This window comes from Conger conger, chromosome 17 (assembly GCF_963514075.1).
Source record: "Conger conger chromosome 17, fConCon1.1, whole genome shotgun sequence".
In the NCBI taxonomy this organism is placed as follows: Eukaryota; Metazoa; Chordata; class Actinopteri; order Anguilliformes; family Congridae; genus Conger; species Conger conger.
The window spans coordinates 26,340,335-26,358,231 of NC_083776.1; the positions used below are offsets into that span (position 1 = coordinate 26,340,335).

At 46.6% G+C, this 17,897-nt stretch overlaps 1 protein-coding gene across 2 annotated transcripts in view; it reads left to right on the forward strand.

The window, feature by feature from the left end:
* LOC133117100 (fibronectin-like) overlaps positions 1-17,270 on the forward strand; it is a 35,874-nt gene extending 18,604 nt beyond the window's left edge. For both annotated transcript variants that reach the window (XM_061227226.1, XM_061227228.1), the window contains 19 exons: positions 1,151-1,417; positions 1,800-1,916; positions 2,357-2,521; positions 3,779-3,934; positions 4,381-4,494; positions 5,246-5,515; positions 6,345-6,532; positions 7,401-7,488; positions 8,540-8,719; positions 8,971-9,060; positions 9,192-9,374; positions 10,345-10,434; positions 11,256-11,704; positions 12,222-12,360; positions 13,263-13,424; positions 13,551-13,676; positions 14,384-14,490; positions 14,596-14,709; positions 16,311-17,270. In XM_061227226.1, the coding sequence (XP_061083210.1) occupies positions 1,151-1,417; positions 1,800-1,916; positions 2,357-2,521; positions 3,779-3,934; positions 4,381-4,494; positions 5,246-5,515; positions 6,345-6,532; positions 7,401-7,488; positions 8,540-8,719; positions 8,971-9,060; positions 9,192-9,374; positions 10,345-10,434; positions 11,256-11,704; positions 12,222-12,360; positions 13,263-13,424; positions 13,551-13,676; positions 14,384-14,490; positions 14,596-14,709; positions 16,311-16,385 (3,080 nt within the window). In that variant the 3' untranslated portion in view covers positions 16,386-17,270. The remainder of the gene's footprint in view (positions 1-1,150; positions 1,418-1,799; positions 1,917-2,356; positions 2,522-3,778; positions 3,935-4,380; positions 4,495-5,245; positions 5,516-6,344; positions 6,533-7,400; positions 7,489-8,539; positions 8,720-8,970; positions 9,061-9,191; positions 9,375-10,344; positions 10,435-11,255; positions 11,705-12,221; positions 12,361-13,262; positions 13,425-13,550; positions 13,677-14,383; positions 14,491-14,595; positions 14,710-16,310) is intronic.
* Positions 17,271-17,897: the final 627 nt, after the last annotated feature.

Below are 17,897 nucleotides of genomic sequence, written 5' to 3' on the forward strand. Positions count from 1 at the left end.
CTAGCATACAGAGGTCAACGGAGGAAAGGGGATCTGAGGCCGTTTAGTCTTCAGTTGACAAATCAGATTTCCGTACATCTGATAGCATATGTGGTCATCTATTTACACTTGACTGAGGTGCATAACTGATTCTTTGTGTTTAGACTGAGATCACATTTCTCCAGGTTGTTGAACTTAGTGTCCCATCTGGTCTTAGACTTCCCTTGTACTTACTGTGGGACATTATGTGGTGACAGGAGAAAGTGTACGAAGTGTTCAAATTCAGAATGTGGAATCCAACCTAGATGCAATTCCTATCAAATTAGGACAAATCCAATCCAAATTGTGTGTTATAAAATGCAGCATGCATCAAATTTGATAAATTGTACATCATCGTCACCTAAAATTGCAAGTGTAAATGGAGCATTAATACAGAAAGGGGTTCTAAATGTAATCACGTAAAGATTACCTCTTCCTGCTCTCTGAAGTAGGCCTAGACTACAACTTCAAATGGCTTGGAAAAGTCTGGTGTTGTCAGTTCACTTTAAAAACGTTTTTTTACCTTTAAATGTAAGCAGGTAGGGATTTGAGGTGATTCTTTTATTTTACATAAACAGACAGAGCTACATTTCACTGTTCCTGTCAGCTTATATTTGTATTGCATGTTCACTCCAGTTCCAGTTAAAAGTTGTTAATCATTAGTGCAGCCAGGCTTGGTTCTGCAGCCAGGTCCGTGAGTCAGGGGTGCATGTGGTAAACAGTAGAGTTGGCCTGACGGTCAGTGTCATCGTCCCATTTTATTTTTTTTATCAAAAGTGTTTTAACAAAGACTCGACAGCAGCAACTGCCAAATGCCAGGCATCCAAATTTATGAAATTAACTCAATGAATCCTAGCGATCGATGTCTCCATGTAGACAATGTGGAGAAAGCCATTTACCCAATGAGACCAGCACAGGGAGTGTGGTGGCTTCCAGCTTTGTGCCACATCATTTAGCTGCAGGCCTGCCAATCATATACATTTTTTAGGTAGAGATAAATCAAGCTTCCAACTGTCTCTGGGACAGCATGGAACATCTCTGTTAATAATATTGGATAAAGTTTGCGGTGTCATCGTTCCTCCTGACTGACCGAAGAGACCTTGCGCCCCCTCCCCTCCCCTCCCCCGAACAGCACTGGACTCACCCACCGGCATGTCCTTCTCTGAGATCTCCACAAACTCCTTCACCGTCCACTGGGTGGCGCCCCGCGCCCACATCACCGGCTACAGGATCCGTCACCAGCCGGCCAGCGGCGGCCGATCCAGGGAGGAGAGGCTGCCCCCCTCCCGTACCCACTTCACCCTGACGGGCCTGTCGCCCATGACCCAGTACATCATCCACATCTATGCCGTCAGTGGGGCCCTGGAGAGCTCGCCCCTCATCGGCCAGCGAGCCACCAGTATGACCCCTCATACCCCCTGCTCTCTACTGTTACTCTCATCTCTCTATCCTTCCAGTGCTTTCCCCTTATTCCTCCCCTTCCATTCTTCTCTGTCCTCCCTCCTTTCTCAATACCACCACCATTCCTTCCCCCATCCACCCTTTTCTCTAACCACTCGCACTCTCCTCTACCCTCTTGTGCTCCCTCTTTCTCTCTCCATCCCTCCTTCTTTCCTCCATCACCAACTCTTTACCCTCTCCCCATCTTCCTCTGATCTCCATCCACTCGCTCCACTCTCACCAACATCATCTGTATCTCCGCACCCCTCTCAATCCTTCATCACGTTCCTCTGGTAGTGTTAGGTATGTAGGGTGACATGGGCTCCCATTTGCTCTCTCAGTTTCAGACGCCCCTACTGACCTGGAGGTAACCACCTCCACCCCCACCAGCATCACTATCCGCTGGGACGCCCCCCCTGTCACTGTCCGCTACTATAGGATCACCCACGGAGAGACAGGTCTGTGCACCTTATTCTCATGTCATTCTTGTACACCAGTGCTCTCCAAACCCTGGGTCTGCTCAGTGTAGTTTTCACCTTGAAACCAGCAGGAGACCACTGTTATATATACCATTATTATCCAACGATGTATCATTACAGTACTGCTGTATGAATGGAACTGTAGTCAGGCTTATTTACTTTGGCATGAGTGACTTTGCCAATGTTCTTGAGCTCATTCGGATGATAAACAGCAGTGAATTTGTTAAATGTATATAAGTGACATTTTTGTTAGTTCCATGGGTTTGTGGTCAAGTGATGATCATCCGCTGTGTGTTTGCTAGTTAATCATGCTTGTGAGTGTAATGGGTTTCAGTTAAAGTGTGGATATTCAGTGAGTGTGTTTGTCAGTTTTTTTAGTTTGTGGCATTAATATGGATGGGACTTCCTTCCCGTCCCAGGTGGACTGAGTCCCACAAAGGAGTTCACCATCCCAGGCTCCCAGTCCAGCGCCACCATCGAGAGCCTGCGGCCTGGCACTGACTACACCATTACCGTGTACGCCGTCACAGGGAGGGGGGACAGCCCAGCCTCCAGCACCCCCATCTACATCACCTACAAAACAGGTGCGTGCTATGCACAAGACATGCTATGCTAAATACAGGCACAAGACAGGCACGCACTATGCCAAATACAGGCACAAGACAGGTTAGCGTTATGCTAAATACAGGCACAAGACAGGCACACACTATTCTAAATACAGGCACAAGACAGTTCAGCATTATGCTAAATTCAGGCACAAGACAGGTTAGCTTTATGCTAAATTCAGGCACAAGGCACATTAGCGCTATGCTAAATGGAGGCACAAGACACGTGCACTCTATGCAAAATGCAGGCATAAGTCTGATACATACTATTATAAACACAGGCACAAGACCGGTACATGCTGAGTGCGCTTAAGGTGCATCAGTATGTTGCCCCATTATGTTTTGCGTTTCAGATAATTATATTGTTGGTTGGCCAGTAGGGGGCAATCTTCTCTCCGGTCAAATTATCCCCAATGCCCCAGTGGAGTGACAGCGACACTGTGCTGTAGGTTCAGATTAGACATTAAACTGAGGTCCTGACTAACTGTGGTCATAAAGAACCAACCCTGGTTTTTTCAACCAGACACCTGATCATCCCCTGATTTAATCGGCAAAAACATTCACCCTCTTCACCTCAGCTGGTGTGTGATCAGCATTCTGGCGCAAAATGGCAGCCATACATCACCCAGGTGGGTGCTACACATTGGTGGTGGTTGAGACGAGTTCCCCCCCCTCATCACTCAACACTTGTGTCTAGAAAAGCGTTATGTAAATATCAGGATCTATCAATCCACCCATTGTGCTGTTTCACACACTGTGTCCTTTCAAAGGAAATTTACATGACATTACATGATTGACATTTGGCAGACCAGAATGACATAAAACAAAGTGCAAACTGCATACCCATAACCTTGGACTGAAAAGACCCCCTGAAAGACCCTTCGAGGGAAGTACAATTTCAAGGTCCAGATTTGGGCCTGTTTGATTAATCTGACAATGGATTATTTCTAAAACTGTTTTCATACAGCACAACATGACAGAATGATTTACACGTACGTAAGAACAATAAACAGCTTACTTGGCAATAATTGAAAGTTTAAAATGATTAGAATTACACTTGTATTCCATCCACTCTCAACATCTCAGAAACCATAGGACCCTGCGTATGGTGTATGATCTCCACTGGATCTGCAGCCCGCTCTCCTCCAGTATTAAGTTCATCAGAAATGCTTTGAGGGGCTTGAAATGGCTCTGAAATCCCTCTTTCTCTCTTGCCCTCTGTCCCTCTCTCTTCAGACATCGAGGCTCCGACAGACATGAAGGTAACTGATGTGAAGGACCGCACCATAACGGTTCGTTGGACCCCTGCAAAAGGCCCCGTAACGGGATACAGGGTCACCGGGGCCCCCAAAAATGGCCAAGGTCCCACTTTCACCGAGGTGGTGGGCCCTGGTAAGCTCAGAGAAACAGGTCACACTTCCATTGGCTGCACCACACTATTGTGGCAGACAGAGGGCACTAACCATTTAATTTGCATGTGCCTAATGGGACAGCATTAACTGTGCATTAACCTGTAATTATTCATTCACTGATTAATGTTTATAGTACAGTGGTGATTCAATGTCATATGCACAGCACTGGAGTTACCATTGATACCAATCGCAATCATGTCAATCAGTCATGATCTGGCTCAGTCAAAATCCCTCTTTCCTCTGGTATGTTTGTCAATGATGGGTCCAGGGCAAAATTCCCACCTGGTCAGTGCTGTGTGGAGTGGTCAGTGTTGGTTGCAGTTGTCAGTGCTGTGTGGAGTGGTCAGTGTTGGTTGCAGTGGTCAGGGCTGTGTGTGGAGTGGTCAGTACAGTGGTCGGTCTCTGAAGTCTCTCCCTTGCTTGTAGATCAGACGGAGCTGACCTTCTCTGGCCTGATGCCCACAGTGGAGTACCAGCTGAGTGTGTTTGCTCTGGGCCAGGATGGGGAGAGCCCACCGCTGGTGGAGACTGCCGTTACCAGTGAGTCCAGTGCACAGACACCCTCACAAACACAACTGCTCAATGGTTCAATGTGCACTGCTCCAATTTTAGCCATGTTTGCGGAGATCAGCTCAATTTGCACACACCCAAACATCACCAACTCTGTTTGCAGTCTCATAGCTGTACCCATAATTTTCTTATAGGTGCTGACATTCAACAGTTAGGAACGTAATACTCATATTGTTATAGGAACACAGACCACAGGTAGAATAGTTACCAACAACAGTAGGCTGGTGTTGAGGTTCAAAGGGCACTGTGGTCCCCTTCCGTGGATGAACAGAGCCAGAATGCTAATCTGAAAAGCCAATCAGATTGCAAGGCAAGGGGGTTCATGCTGCTCAATACACCCTCGTATTCCTATCACCCCTCAAGGGAAACCGGCTACAGTATACATTACATTACATTACATTATTGGCATTTGGCAGATGCTCTTATCCAGAGCGACGTACAGTTGATTAGACTAAGCAGGAGACAATCCTCCCCTGGAGCAATGCCTTGCTCAAGGGCCCAACGGCTGTACGGATCTTATTGTGGCTACACCGGGACAGGAACCGACCTTGCGTATCCCAGTTACCTTAACCACTACGCTACAGGCCGCCCCCACAAAGCTGAACACAATATCGAGCTGGTCATGAATCAGATAAGACAAGACTGACCCTGTAAACCAATCAGAGTGTGAGGAGAGGATGTTCCCACACACTCACATTCCCTTCTCCCCACCCCATCGCAGATGTGGACCACCCCAGAGACCTGACCTTCTCGGAAGTGGAGTCCACATCCCTGCGGATCTCGTGGGACGCCCCCGACGGGGCAGTGACGGCGTACAGGGTGCTGTACTCCAGCCCGGAGGACGGGGAGCGCGAGCTGTTCCCCGCCCCGCACCACACCCAGGAGACCACCCAGCTCCGGGGCCTGCGGCCTGGCACAGAATACACCGTCAAGGTCATCGCCCTCAACGGCCGCACCCCCAGCCCCCCACTGGTGGGGACCCAGGCCACAAGTAGGTCCCCCAAAACCACGCACCACCGCTACATTAAGACACAAGGCTCCATAGTGGCATGTCTGATGGAGGTAAGGGCTGTTATACAGCCTGCAAACCATCCCTAGCCCTGCCCACACCAGTGCCCCTACAGCCCCTAACCCTGCCCATACCAGTGCCCTTACAGCCCCTAACCCTGCCCACACCAATGCCCCTACAGCCCCTAACCCTGCCCACACCAGTGCCCCTACAGCCCCTAACCCTGTCTACACCAGTGCCCCTACAGCCCCTAACCCTGTCTACACCAGTGCCCCTACAGCCCCTAACCCTGTCTACACCAGTGCCCCTACAGCTCCTAACCCTGTCTACACCAGTGCCCCTACAGCCCCTAACCCTGTCTAAACCAGTGCCCCTACAGCCCCTAACCCTGTCTACACCAGTGCCCCTACAGCTCCTAACCCTGTCTACACCAGTGCCCCTACAGCCCCTAACCCTGTCTACACCAGTACCCCTACAGCCCCTAACCCTGTCTACACCAGTGCCCCTACAGCCCCTAACCCTGCCCTTGCCCTCATCAGTGTCCTCTAGAGCCCCTAACCCTGCCCACACCAGTGTCCTCTAGAGCCGCTAACCCTGACCTTGACCACTCCAGTGTCCGGTAGAGCCCCCAACCCTGAGAAAGAAAGCACTGCAATCACTCAGAATTTGAGTGTCTGCTAAATGATGCAACACGGATAATTAGCCTGTTTGTAATTCACTCTGGATAAGGGCACCTGCTTCAATAAATAAGATCAGATAATCACAAGTGGTGTTTAAAATAAGATGAGACTTCCCGGGTGTATTCTCCCAGCCATCCCTGCTCCCACACACCTGGAGTTCAGTCGGGTGGGCCCCACCGACGTCTACATCTCCTGGCTTCCGCCCAACGCCCGTCTCACTGGCTACCGTGTGGTCATCAACCCCAAGACCAAGTCCGGCCCCAGCAAAGAGTACAACCTGCCCCCCGCCACCACAGAGGTGGCTGTACCGGGACTCATGGTGAGGCTTTCCGTCTGTCTGGGAGCGAGGCTGAAAGAGCGGTTTAGTAGCGCTTTGCTTTTCTCTCCCCACCAGTTTCCCAAATGTAGTTTAAGAACGGGATTTGGTCAGAAGTAATTAGAGACTGGGAACTGAAAGTGTTCGCAGTCCCACCCAGAATATCTCTGACCAGGGAAGCCACGGCAGCTGGGTTCTCATCTGCAGCTCAGGGGTGGATCAAAGTGTCTTTCAGCTTCAAAAATAAATCACAAGAGACTTTAATTTAGACCATTCTGTGTGTCAATAGCTCCATCCTCACCTCTTTTATCAGTTTATTTATTTATTTGATTGGAATTTTACATTTTATGTTGATATCAATGCATTTGACATGATTCAACACTATACATGTTTATACTTGTCAACTGAAAGTGCTTCCAGAACAGTGGGCTCATTCCAATCGCTTATTTTTCTCTAGCCTTTTTCTTGCTCCTAACCAGGAAGTCGATCAAGGTCCGCCAACTTTAACGCTGGAAGCAGAAATTAAGTTTCACAAGTTTCCTTTCTTGTGAGGAAACAAGAGCGTATCCTTTGCGGAAGCATTTCTTCCTAAAGCGTGACATATTAATGATCGACCGACATCTGTAACTGGCGTGGCTTCGAAATGACATTTGAAGGAGCAAGGATATTCCATTAGCCTAATTCACATTCTCGATTTCCCTGTCTTTCCTTCTTTTTCTTTCATCTTTTCCTAGCCTCACCTGATGGGTGGAGCTGGGGGAAAGCAAAGGAAAAGGGTTGGAATGAGCCAAGTGTCTCTGATGTGATATTTACTCCTAGGTGCAGTGTCTCCATCTCTCTCTGATGATGTCATACCTATTCCCCTGTGCAGGTAGCCACCACGTATGTAGTGCAGGTCTATGCCCTGAAGGGCTCTCTCACCAGCCGTCCTGTGCAAGGGGAGGTCACCACCATAGACAGTAAGCCACCAAAATCTAAAATCCATTTCATCTTTGTTATCCCTATGATGGTGCATATTGATAAAGTTCTTAATTTGAGACTTTTAACCAATAACTATAATAACTAGGTTTACCAAATTATGAAGGAATTCATAAATTAATAAGCTTGATTTTAACTGCTATGATTTCCTTATTGATCGTAGACTTGTACAAGGCCCACATTGCTGCACTGCTCTGAATCACACCAGTGATAAAGCTGTTCTTTATTACTTAAATGGCATTAATATGCAGCAAAATACCAGACTGAGGGTAAACATTCTGCTCTTACAGTGTTAAGCTGGGCTATCTCTTACGGTGAGGAAATAGCAGTGCTAGCCGTGAGCTAACACGCATACAGGGCATGTTCTGTGCATTAACATGATTGGAGGAACTGCAAGGCATTTCAAAGTAATATCAATTTAAAATGCCTGAAAGTTATTTTGTAAAAACTAAATTGTTAATGCCAGATAGCTATGACTCCAAGCAGTTTTACTTCCTAAGCATTCAAGTGGGAGAGGTGTCATGATGTTAAATGACCTTTAAGGTTCTTTCCTAGCACTTTTCTTGAGATCCACCACAATTATCCTGTATTAGTTGTGCCTCTCCACCCCTATAATGACTTGCAGTGGATGTGGAGCTCTTTTTTAGTACATTCTTGCAGTTGATGCCTTTTGGTTCCAAATGTATGTTTATTAAATGTATGTTACTGTACATACATTTGTATTAGTATATATGGAAGTATACATGTATTTTGATTTTGCTAATCATTTCATATTATTCATCTACTTTTCATTTTTCCCAAGGTCAGTCTTAGATGGAGTGGGGGTGGGAGGATGGGAGATGGGTGGTTGAACCCACTGTATGCATTTAAGTATCTATGTGGCATGTTTTCAGGTTTCATGTAATATTAATATAAATGCAATAAGAGAACTTTGAGGAATATCACAGGCCTAGTTCTCTCCCCCCTGGGTTATTTCTAAACGCATAGTTCAACAGTCGGCATTTTGTTTGTTTTTAAACCCTCCTGCTGTAGACATCAGCCCCCCTCGACGCGTACGCATCACTGAAGTGACGGACGCCTCAATCCAACTCACCTGGCGTTCCAAGACTGAGCCATTCACCGGGTACCTCATCGAAACCAAGCCTGTCACTGGCAGTCACGCCCCCATCGAGACAACCATCTCCCCGGAGCTTCGCTCATACACCATCACTGGTACCAGTACCCTGATATTACAGCAGCTCCTAGATCTTCCACTGTGTTATTACAACTGCTCACATATCATCACAGATCATCATGAAATATAAAACAATGTTCCTATAGCATCTACGGTGTTATTACAGTGGTATAACAGCTGCAATTATATAATACCTGGTGTTATCACAATGATTTGTCTCTTAGTCATACAGACTAGCTGTAGGCCTATATTGCTTTTTGGGGATTGATAATGGCTGATTCTCTCTTAGGACTGGAGCCCAGCACTTCGTACACCATCCACATTTACACCCTGAACGGAGCGAATCGAAGCCCCCCGTTCACCCTCACCACCAGCACAGGTATGACCCTCAACCGCCCCCACTGCCCACAGCGACTGTGGCTCCTCTCCACTGGAGGTAAAATGCTCCCACTCTCATCAGTCAGTTTCACGTTTCTTCATTTGATTGTTTTTGCTCTTCTTGTTTTGCAGGAAAGCCGTTGGTGGAGGCTCCCACCAACATCCGCTTCACCTCTCTGACCACTAGCACCATCTCCTTTACCTGGCAGGCCCCTCGTACCCCCATCACTGCGTACGCCGTCCGCTACGAGGAGACTGGGAAAACCCCTAAAGAGATCACCCTTCCAGGCGCTGCCCACAGCACGACCCTCACTGGTACCCACCTTGCCCTCTCCACCAGGCTTTCACAGAGCCATGTTTTCATAACATTACATTACATTAATGGCATTTGGCAGACGCTCTTATCCAGAGCGATGTACAGTTGATTAGACTAAGCAGGAGACAATCCTCCCCTGGAGCAATGCAGGGGTCTTGCTCAAGGGCCCAATGGCTGTGCGGATCATATAGTGGCTACACTGGGGATTGAGCCACCGACCTTGCGGGTCCCAGTCATGTACCTTAACCACTACGCTACAGGCCGCTTTCACAGAGCTAGGGTCAGGTTTTCACAGAGACAGGACCAGTCTCTCTAGCCAAGAGCAGCAGTTCCTCCACTCAGGTTAACTCATCCAGACATTTCATTTGGGCAGTATTGGACATTCTACTGGGCAGCTAATCACAGCCCTGGGATCAGCAGTAGGCCAACCACGTAAAATCTATTTGGAGATTAATGGCTAATTCACAGTTCAGTTCATTCACATCTCCATTTGGCGATGGTGACAGATGGGAATTATGTCAGTTCACTGACCAATCATAGGATCAGAATGTTAGGACAGTACACTTCTAACCAATACTCCGTAAAAGCACAGTGTCATCACCATAGTAATGTATGTGACCACAGCCAACAGGAGGCAGTTCAAACAAAACAACCCAAATGCCATATGAACTAGTATGAAGCTGTATCGCATCACTTTAAAGTTGCTGACTTCATTGACTAATGATCGGCCACATGCCAATTTTTTTGCTTTTCCATGCACAGCCAAGTATGAATATAAATTGGCCAACTTGCCTAACTGGGCAATTACAAAAAAATATATATATATATATTGTACACTGTTTAAAGTAACCTTTGTTTAAAGACACAGCTAATCTCCACTAATGTGCAATTAGTGGATGCAGATCTGCACACAGCTAATCTGCATCTCCTATGATTTCAACAGCCCATTGTTGCTTTTTTCCCCCTCAGGTTTAAAACCAGCCACTGAGTACATCATTAAGGTCTTTGCTGTGCAGAATACCCACAGAAGCATACCTCTTCTGGGCAAGGCCAAAACTCGTAAGTACACACACACACACACACAACACACACACACACACAACACACACACACACACACAACACACACATACAATGCCCTCCATAAGACCCATCATTTATTTATTTGCCTCTGTACACCATAATTTGAGATTTGACATTTTTGTTTCACCTTGTAGAAATCACAGCAGTGCTCATACAGTCCCCCCTTTTCAGGGCACCATAATGTTTGGGACACAGAAATGTTATGTGAATTAAAGCAGTCATGTTTAGTATTTTGTATTTTGTATCAACATCATCAGAGTCTGGATATCTTATTTTCAGGTAGTCCGACAAGCGATACAAAAATAATTATTTTCGTATCTAATGCATATCTGGCAGCAGTACGGTGGTTTGAAAAACAAGTTAGTGCATGATAGCATGATGTGACCGTTGCTTAAGGTACAGCTGCATGTTGTTTAAAGCCTGCCGTTATAACAGTCCCTCTGAGCACCATTACTGGCCTCCCATCAGCACTCTGACCCCAACCCCAACCCTATTCCCAACCCTATTCCCAACCCTATCCCCAACCCCATCCCCAACCCCAACCCTAACCCCAACCCTATTCCCAACCCTATCCCCAACCCCAACCCTATTCCCAACCCAATTCCCAACCCTATCCCCAACCCTAACCCCAATCCTATCCCCAACCCTATCCCCAGCCCTATCCCCAACCCTATCCCCAACCCCAACCCTAACCCCAACCCTATCCCCAACCCTATCCCCAACCCCAACCCTATTCCCAACCCTAACCCCAACTCTATCCCCAACCGTAACCCCAACCCTATCCCTTCTGTCCTCCAGAACCAGGCACCTCCCTGCTGGTTCCCGAGCTCCCTTCTCAGTTCCGGCCAGGCCAAGGCATCCTGGACGTGCCGGAGGACGTGGCCCCAGACAACCGGGTGCACGTGGCGGGCACCAACGGGCAGAACACAGTGGGCCAGGGGGGCCAGCACATCTACACCGAGTACCAGAACCAGGGCAACCTGGGGCCGGGCCAGCCACTGCCGCCCCAGCTGCGCGAGCCCCAGGTGTACATCCCGCTGTCCGGGCCGGACGGGGCGCGGGTGCCCGTGGTGCGCGTCAACGAGCGCTTCTTCCCGGGGGTACCCTTCAGCTTCCCCAACAACGACACCAAGCTGCCCCAGGAGGCCCTCACCAGGACCAGCATCAGCTGGCAGCCGCAGCAGCACAGCAACGAGTACATGGTGTCCTGCTACCCCCTCAACCCGCTCGACAACAAGGTCATCCAGGTCAGCACGCGCTACGCGCTACACGCACACCGTGACACAAACGCACGCGGCGCGGGTAATCAGATAAGCGCAGGCACTCTCTAGACTTCCCATAGGGATGGGAATGTGTAATCGAATAAGAATCAATTTCTTGTTTTGTGCCATCGACTTTTTCGGGAGGCAGTTTACTTTGAAACGGACACGTATTCTAAAAAAAAAAAACATTTATTTTCTTTTTTTTCTGTGTTGGAAGATGCATTCTGTTTCACCGGTAGAGCCATTTAATGTTTGCTGGGTGATGCGATGAAACGCGCATCACGGCACAAAATGTGACTTTTAGAGGTAAAATGAATGGGTACATATCCTAATAATTGATTATTCATACCACCCACCAATTATTCAGCCACGAAAAGTGTGAGTTTTTCATATCCCTACTACTCACAGTCCACCTGCATGCAAAGAGAGAAGGGGAGGCCTAGTCCAAGACAGCAGTAGAACAGCAGATAAGACTAAAGGTGAATCCACATGGTTTCCACAGGCTCAGCTGCCTGGGACCTCGACTGGGGCTACACTCATAGGTCTGACGTCAGGAGCATCGTATAGAGTGGTCGTCGAGAGTCTAAACGGAAACAGCAAGACTACAGTGCTGGAGAAGGTCATCAACGTTGGGGACACAGGTACAGCATAGGCACAGTAGATATGCTCTAGCCTGGTACAGCATATGCACAGTAGATATCCTCTGGCCAGGTACATTATATGCACAGTAGATATTCTCTAGCCTGGTACAGCATATGCACAGTAGATATCCTCTAGCCTGGTACAGCATATGCACAGTAGATATCCTCTAGCCTGGTACAGCATACACACAGTAGATATCCTCCACCTGGTACAGCATATGCACAGTAGATATCCTCTTGTCTTGTACAGCATACACACAGTAGATATCCTCCACCAGGTACAGCATACGCACAGTAGATATCCTCTTGTCTTGTACAGCATACGCACAGTAGATATCCTCTTGTCTTGTACAGCATACGCACAGTAGATATCCTCTTGTCTTGTACAGCATACACACAGTAGATATCCTCCGGCCTGGTGCTCATATATTAATTCAAATTTGTTCTATTCTACAAACTCCAAGGAGGAATAAGGAGTTTCTGTAATGAGCAATTGCATTTGTGTGGCTTGACACTTACCATGAAAAACACAACCAAACAAAACGAAGATGAAGCACTTTCAGTTTGCATTCTTAAAGCATCTGGTTTAGTTCCTTACTCTGCATGGGCAAATTGATTTTGTATGGATCAGCAGTCAACAGCAAGGTATACAGAAAGTCCTAACATGATTCAGTCAGAGGGCGCAGTGTTGTTCTATCATTTATACTGCAGTTCTAAAAGGTATAACAACATTGACTTGATCCAGGTAAGATCATAATGAGCAACAATGCTGCCGATTAGTCTTCAAACTCCAAGATGGACGCATTGAGATTACTGTATTAGAACACCAGCGTTAATAGTGTGCACGTGAAACTGCTGCCATTTGCTGACCGTGTGTTCCTCCTCCTCATCACCCTGCCCAGTGTCCGAGGGCGTGGCCCCCCAGCAGGATATGTGCTATGACACCTTCACCGGCTCATACTACGCAGTGGGCGGGGAGTGGGAGCGCATGTCCGACACAGGCTTCAAGCTCTGGTGCACCTGCCTGGGCCTGGGCAGCGGCCATTTCCGCTGCGATTCATCCAGTGAGTGGCTCAGCCTTCCCAGCATGCCTTTCACTGAACTTGCTCTGGCGCGAGAAACGCACACGAATACGAAACTGTTCCGACCCACCATCACCAGCTCTCCCCCTTCCTCTCTCTCTCTCTCAGAGTGGTGTCATGACAACGGCATTAACTACCGCATCAGTGAGAAGTGGGAGCGGCCCGCTGAGAACGGTCACATGATGAGCTGCACCTGCCTGGGCAATGGGAAGGGCGAATTCAAGTGCGAGCCACGTAAGCTCCCCCCTCCTGCACAACTGATGTCCAAACCGCAGCACAAACCTCATGTTTCAGCAGCACAAACCTCATGTTTCAGCAGCACAAACCTCATGTTTCAGCAGCACAAACCTCATGCGTCGGAGTGAATCCAGTCGAATCATGTTTAATGTCTGTAGCGTAGTGGCTAAGGTGCATGACTTCGAGATGCAAGGTCGGCGGTTCAATCCCCGGTGTAGCCACAATAAGATCCGCACAGCCATTGGGCCCTTGAGCAAGGCCCTTAACCCTGCATTGCTCCAGGGGAGGATTGTCTCCTGCTTAGTCCAATCAACTGTACATCGCTCGGGATAAGAGTGTCTGCCAAGTGCCATTAATGTAATAATGTAATGTCTACTGCTGTTGTAAATAATCATAACTAAAAAGAATTAAGTCTTATGTAACTCCGTAGAACACAGTTTACTCACAGTGCATTCTGCATGCTGTTGGGTTTATAGTGTTCGAGTTTAGTGAGGGTGCAATTTGTGCCAATGTGCGCAGCATTTGGGTAAACAACTGACAGCAGCGATTGGGCTGGGTATAGTTATCATGCCTTCAGGTAAAGCACCGATTGGGATGGGTACAGTCATGATGCCTTTAGGTAAAACAGCGATTAGGTTGGGTAGGGTAAAGATGCATTTAGTGCTAGAGTTATGTTCAATGCCAATGCATGCGTTTCTACGCAGATGAGTCCACCTGCTATGATGATGGGAAGACGTACCAGGTTGGGAACCAATGGCAGAAAGAGTATCTGGGAGCCATCTGCACTTGCACCTGCTATGGCGGACAGCAGGTAAGACTTTCCCTCCTACATGGGGCTGCACCTGTGTGAATGTGTCAGGTGTGTAAAGGCATGTTGTGTGATGAAGACGGGTACATAAAGTGTATTCTCCCTCAGGGTTGGCGCTGTGAGAACTGTCGGCGCCCAGGCGGAGACGTGAGCGTGGACCTCCTGCAGCCCGTTCGCACAGACGGGATGGATCGCTACAGGGACAACACACTGCGCAAAGTGGTGGGTCACCAACGAGCTTCTCAACCAGCCAGTACAGCGCCGCAGGCAAAAAGACAGCCACCCTTCCAAACCAAAACCCGACAAAAATGTAGCCAGCATCAAAATGAACACAGATGCTGACATGAATCCAGTCTATATCATAACAAGCACATCCAATGGCACAGGTATTTGTGCATTACTGCATAAAAGTCACATCACCCATGGCAAACAGACCATGACCAATGCAATTAACAGAATTGTATTTAAGCACAACGCAAATTGCATTGGGTTTTTTTCCAGTTAGTAAAGTCAGACAACAATTGCACAACATTCACTGGATATAATAATCGTGTTCAAATTCATTTGACATCCGTTTCAACACAAATATGAAAATAGGCCTACGCCCGACCACGATTGCAACAAAACCCAGCCGTGAAACAGAACCAAATAAGCGAAATTAAATGAGAATCGTGGTGTACTTACAGATTTGTGAGCAGTCAGGTCCGTGTTTCCGTGCACTGCAGCGTGGAATGGTTTTATCCAAACAATTTTATGCAAACGACTTGGGAGAAATACTCGAATGCGATCGAAATCGAATCAGTGTTTTTGCGCAATAGTTTCGGTTAGGTAAGCGCGTGCATAGCCACAACCAGCGAGGGGATCAGAAGTTCATCAGAATCAGAATCAGAATCAGAATCTCTTTATTCGCCATGTAGTTTTACGTACATGGAATTTGCTGTGGTTTGTGGGTGCATACAAACAACATAAAGAATGAAACCAAAAAAATAGGAACATAGATATATAATAAGGTGGAATGTGATCTGGGTAAAAATAAGTAAATATATACAATACAACATAATGCTGAAGCGGGGTATATGAAGTATTGTTAAAGTGCAGAATATAAAATATATAAAATATAAATAAAATTTAAAAAATATATAGTTTATGAAGTTTTATGGGGGAGGGATAAAAGTCTGTGACAATGGGGACCCTTGGGCCTTGTTGATGAGGCCAGCTGCCGATGGGTAGAAGGGATTCATGGCATCCATTTTATTTTTTCAAACCAAACCGTCAACCAGCTGACATGTACGGAATTGGAGGCTCGGTTCCAAAATCATCGGGGTCTGTTCCACAATCCAGGATTGCTGCGTTAGCCAGATAACTGCACGGAGTAAAACCTGCTTACTAGCCGACAGGAATTTATTTAACAATTTAAAATCTAACGAGTAAACTGTACACATAGGATACATTGCATCAACTTTTAAAATGAACCGCTTGTGGGGTTTTCGTGGAAATTGACAATAGCTAATACGACAAAGAAACATTTTGAAAGGGACATTTTGAACTCCATATAAAATGTCGGATTTTATATAAAATGTGGGATTTAGTCTTATTGAACGAATGGAGATGTATTATTAAGTGTAATTAATTGGAAAAGACTGACTGTAATAGCCCTCTTTTTAAACGACTTGTGACTGTAAAAGTGTCTAAAAACCTAAATTGGAAAAAATAATAACATGACGAAAGAGGCCTTCCTCTGCTAATGAAAAGTGTAGTGGACCTATGGTGTAAATAAATAAATAAAAAACATTGTATTAACTGTACTTTTCCCTCTCCTGTAGAATATCCACTGCCCTATCGAGTGCCTCAGACCGGAGCTACTTGCAGATGCCGACACGCAAAACCCGAGGGAGTAAATGGGACAACGATCACTGAACACAACCCCACACCATCCCATCATTCTTCCCTGGGTAGCCCTCACCTGAGACCATCCCAGCACCCAAGCATTCCCTTACCACACCCCAACCATGCCCAGGTGGCCCCCAGCCCCCCATCCCTCTGCAGCTCCACCTCAGGTGCTTCAGACAGGGCTTTCATTGTGTGCGTGTCTGTCATGTTGTCAGTTAAAATTTTTCTGTTTTTCTTCCCTTTTTGACACACTGTAAATAAAAGAAATTAAGGAGCCCCCCCCCCAAGCCTGTGGAGGTTTGAGTTTGAGAGGTTCTTGCCCCACAGGGACCTCTGTAGGTGAGTGGTGGAGTTTGGGGGACCCCTGTGGGTGGGTGGTAGTGTAGTTTGGGGGGGGGACCCCTGTGTGTATGAGCATTCAGGGCCACCTCCCCTCCCATAACTCCCAAACTCCTGTCTGAAACAGAGGCCCTGTGCCTGGCGGCATTCAGAAATATAACAATGATACTTTTTTAAAACACTGTCTAGTGTTCTTTACATTTCTCCATACTTACTGTCTTCTTTACTTGCATGAAGAAGCTGAGAAATGAAGGTGTTTGTTTTTGCTTGTGCACATGCATACTGTGTGTTTTGTGCTCTGTGCTATGTGCACTGGGCTCCTCTCAGAAAGAGTGATTTCTGACCATTGACACCCAGTTTTCTGCACTTAATTCGGTTGTAATTTTTCAGACCTTCAAATATTTTATTTAATCCCTTTTAACCAGGCATTCAGTGTGAAAGCAACATTTTGGGGTGTAAACTTTGTTTTTATTTTTATACTGTAGGTGAAAGCGTCTTTACTACTGTGGACAGAAATCCCCTTTTTAATAAAGTTCAACAAAGAACCAAAATAAGGGCGTGATGTCTCATTTCTGAAATGTCCAAAGTGTGACCTTGTTCATCATTATAAAAGTAATTGAAAATACACAGGAAATTAAGATGGCCGCTCACTGTTCGTGCATCCCAATACTCAAAACATGTATCCACCTTTCCTCCACGACCACCTTGTCTCCTACCTGGAAGTATGTGGAGTAAAGGAGGAATGAAAGGAGGATACATTCTTTGAATATGCACATTAAGTTCACAATGTAGACCTTTCCTTCCTCACTCAGGGAACCCCAACAGCTCCACCTGCTGGTCAGATTGTTGTTATTACAGCATATTCATATCCATTGGATTTCAGTTGTTCCAGCCAGAAACATACCATGCCATTTTATTGATTTGTGTCTTAAAAAATCACAGGATTGTTATTCACAGGAGTGGATCCCACACATCAGTGCAAAAATGTGTTTGACGAGATTTTCATGACTTACTGTGTTTGTCACATTATACGATACCCTCATATTTCTACAGGTATGTCCATATAAATACAATTCATGATTTTTGGTCTCAAATGAAATGGTGTATTATTAAGTGTAATTCAGTACACTGTATTAACTAACAGGAGTTTGAAGTGATACTTTACCCCTTTAATTGTCCAA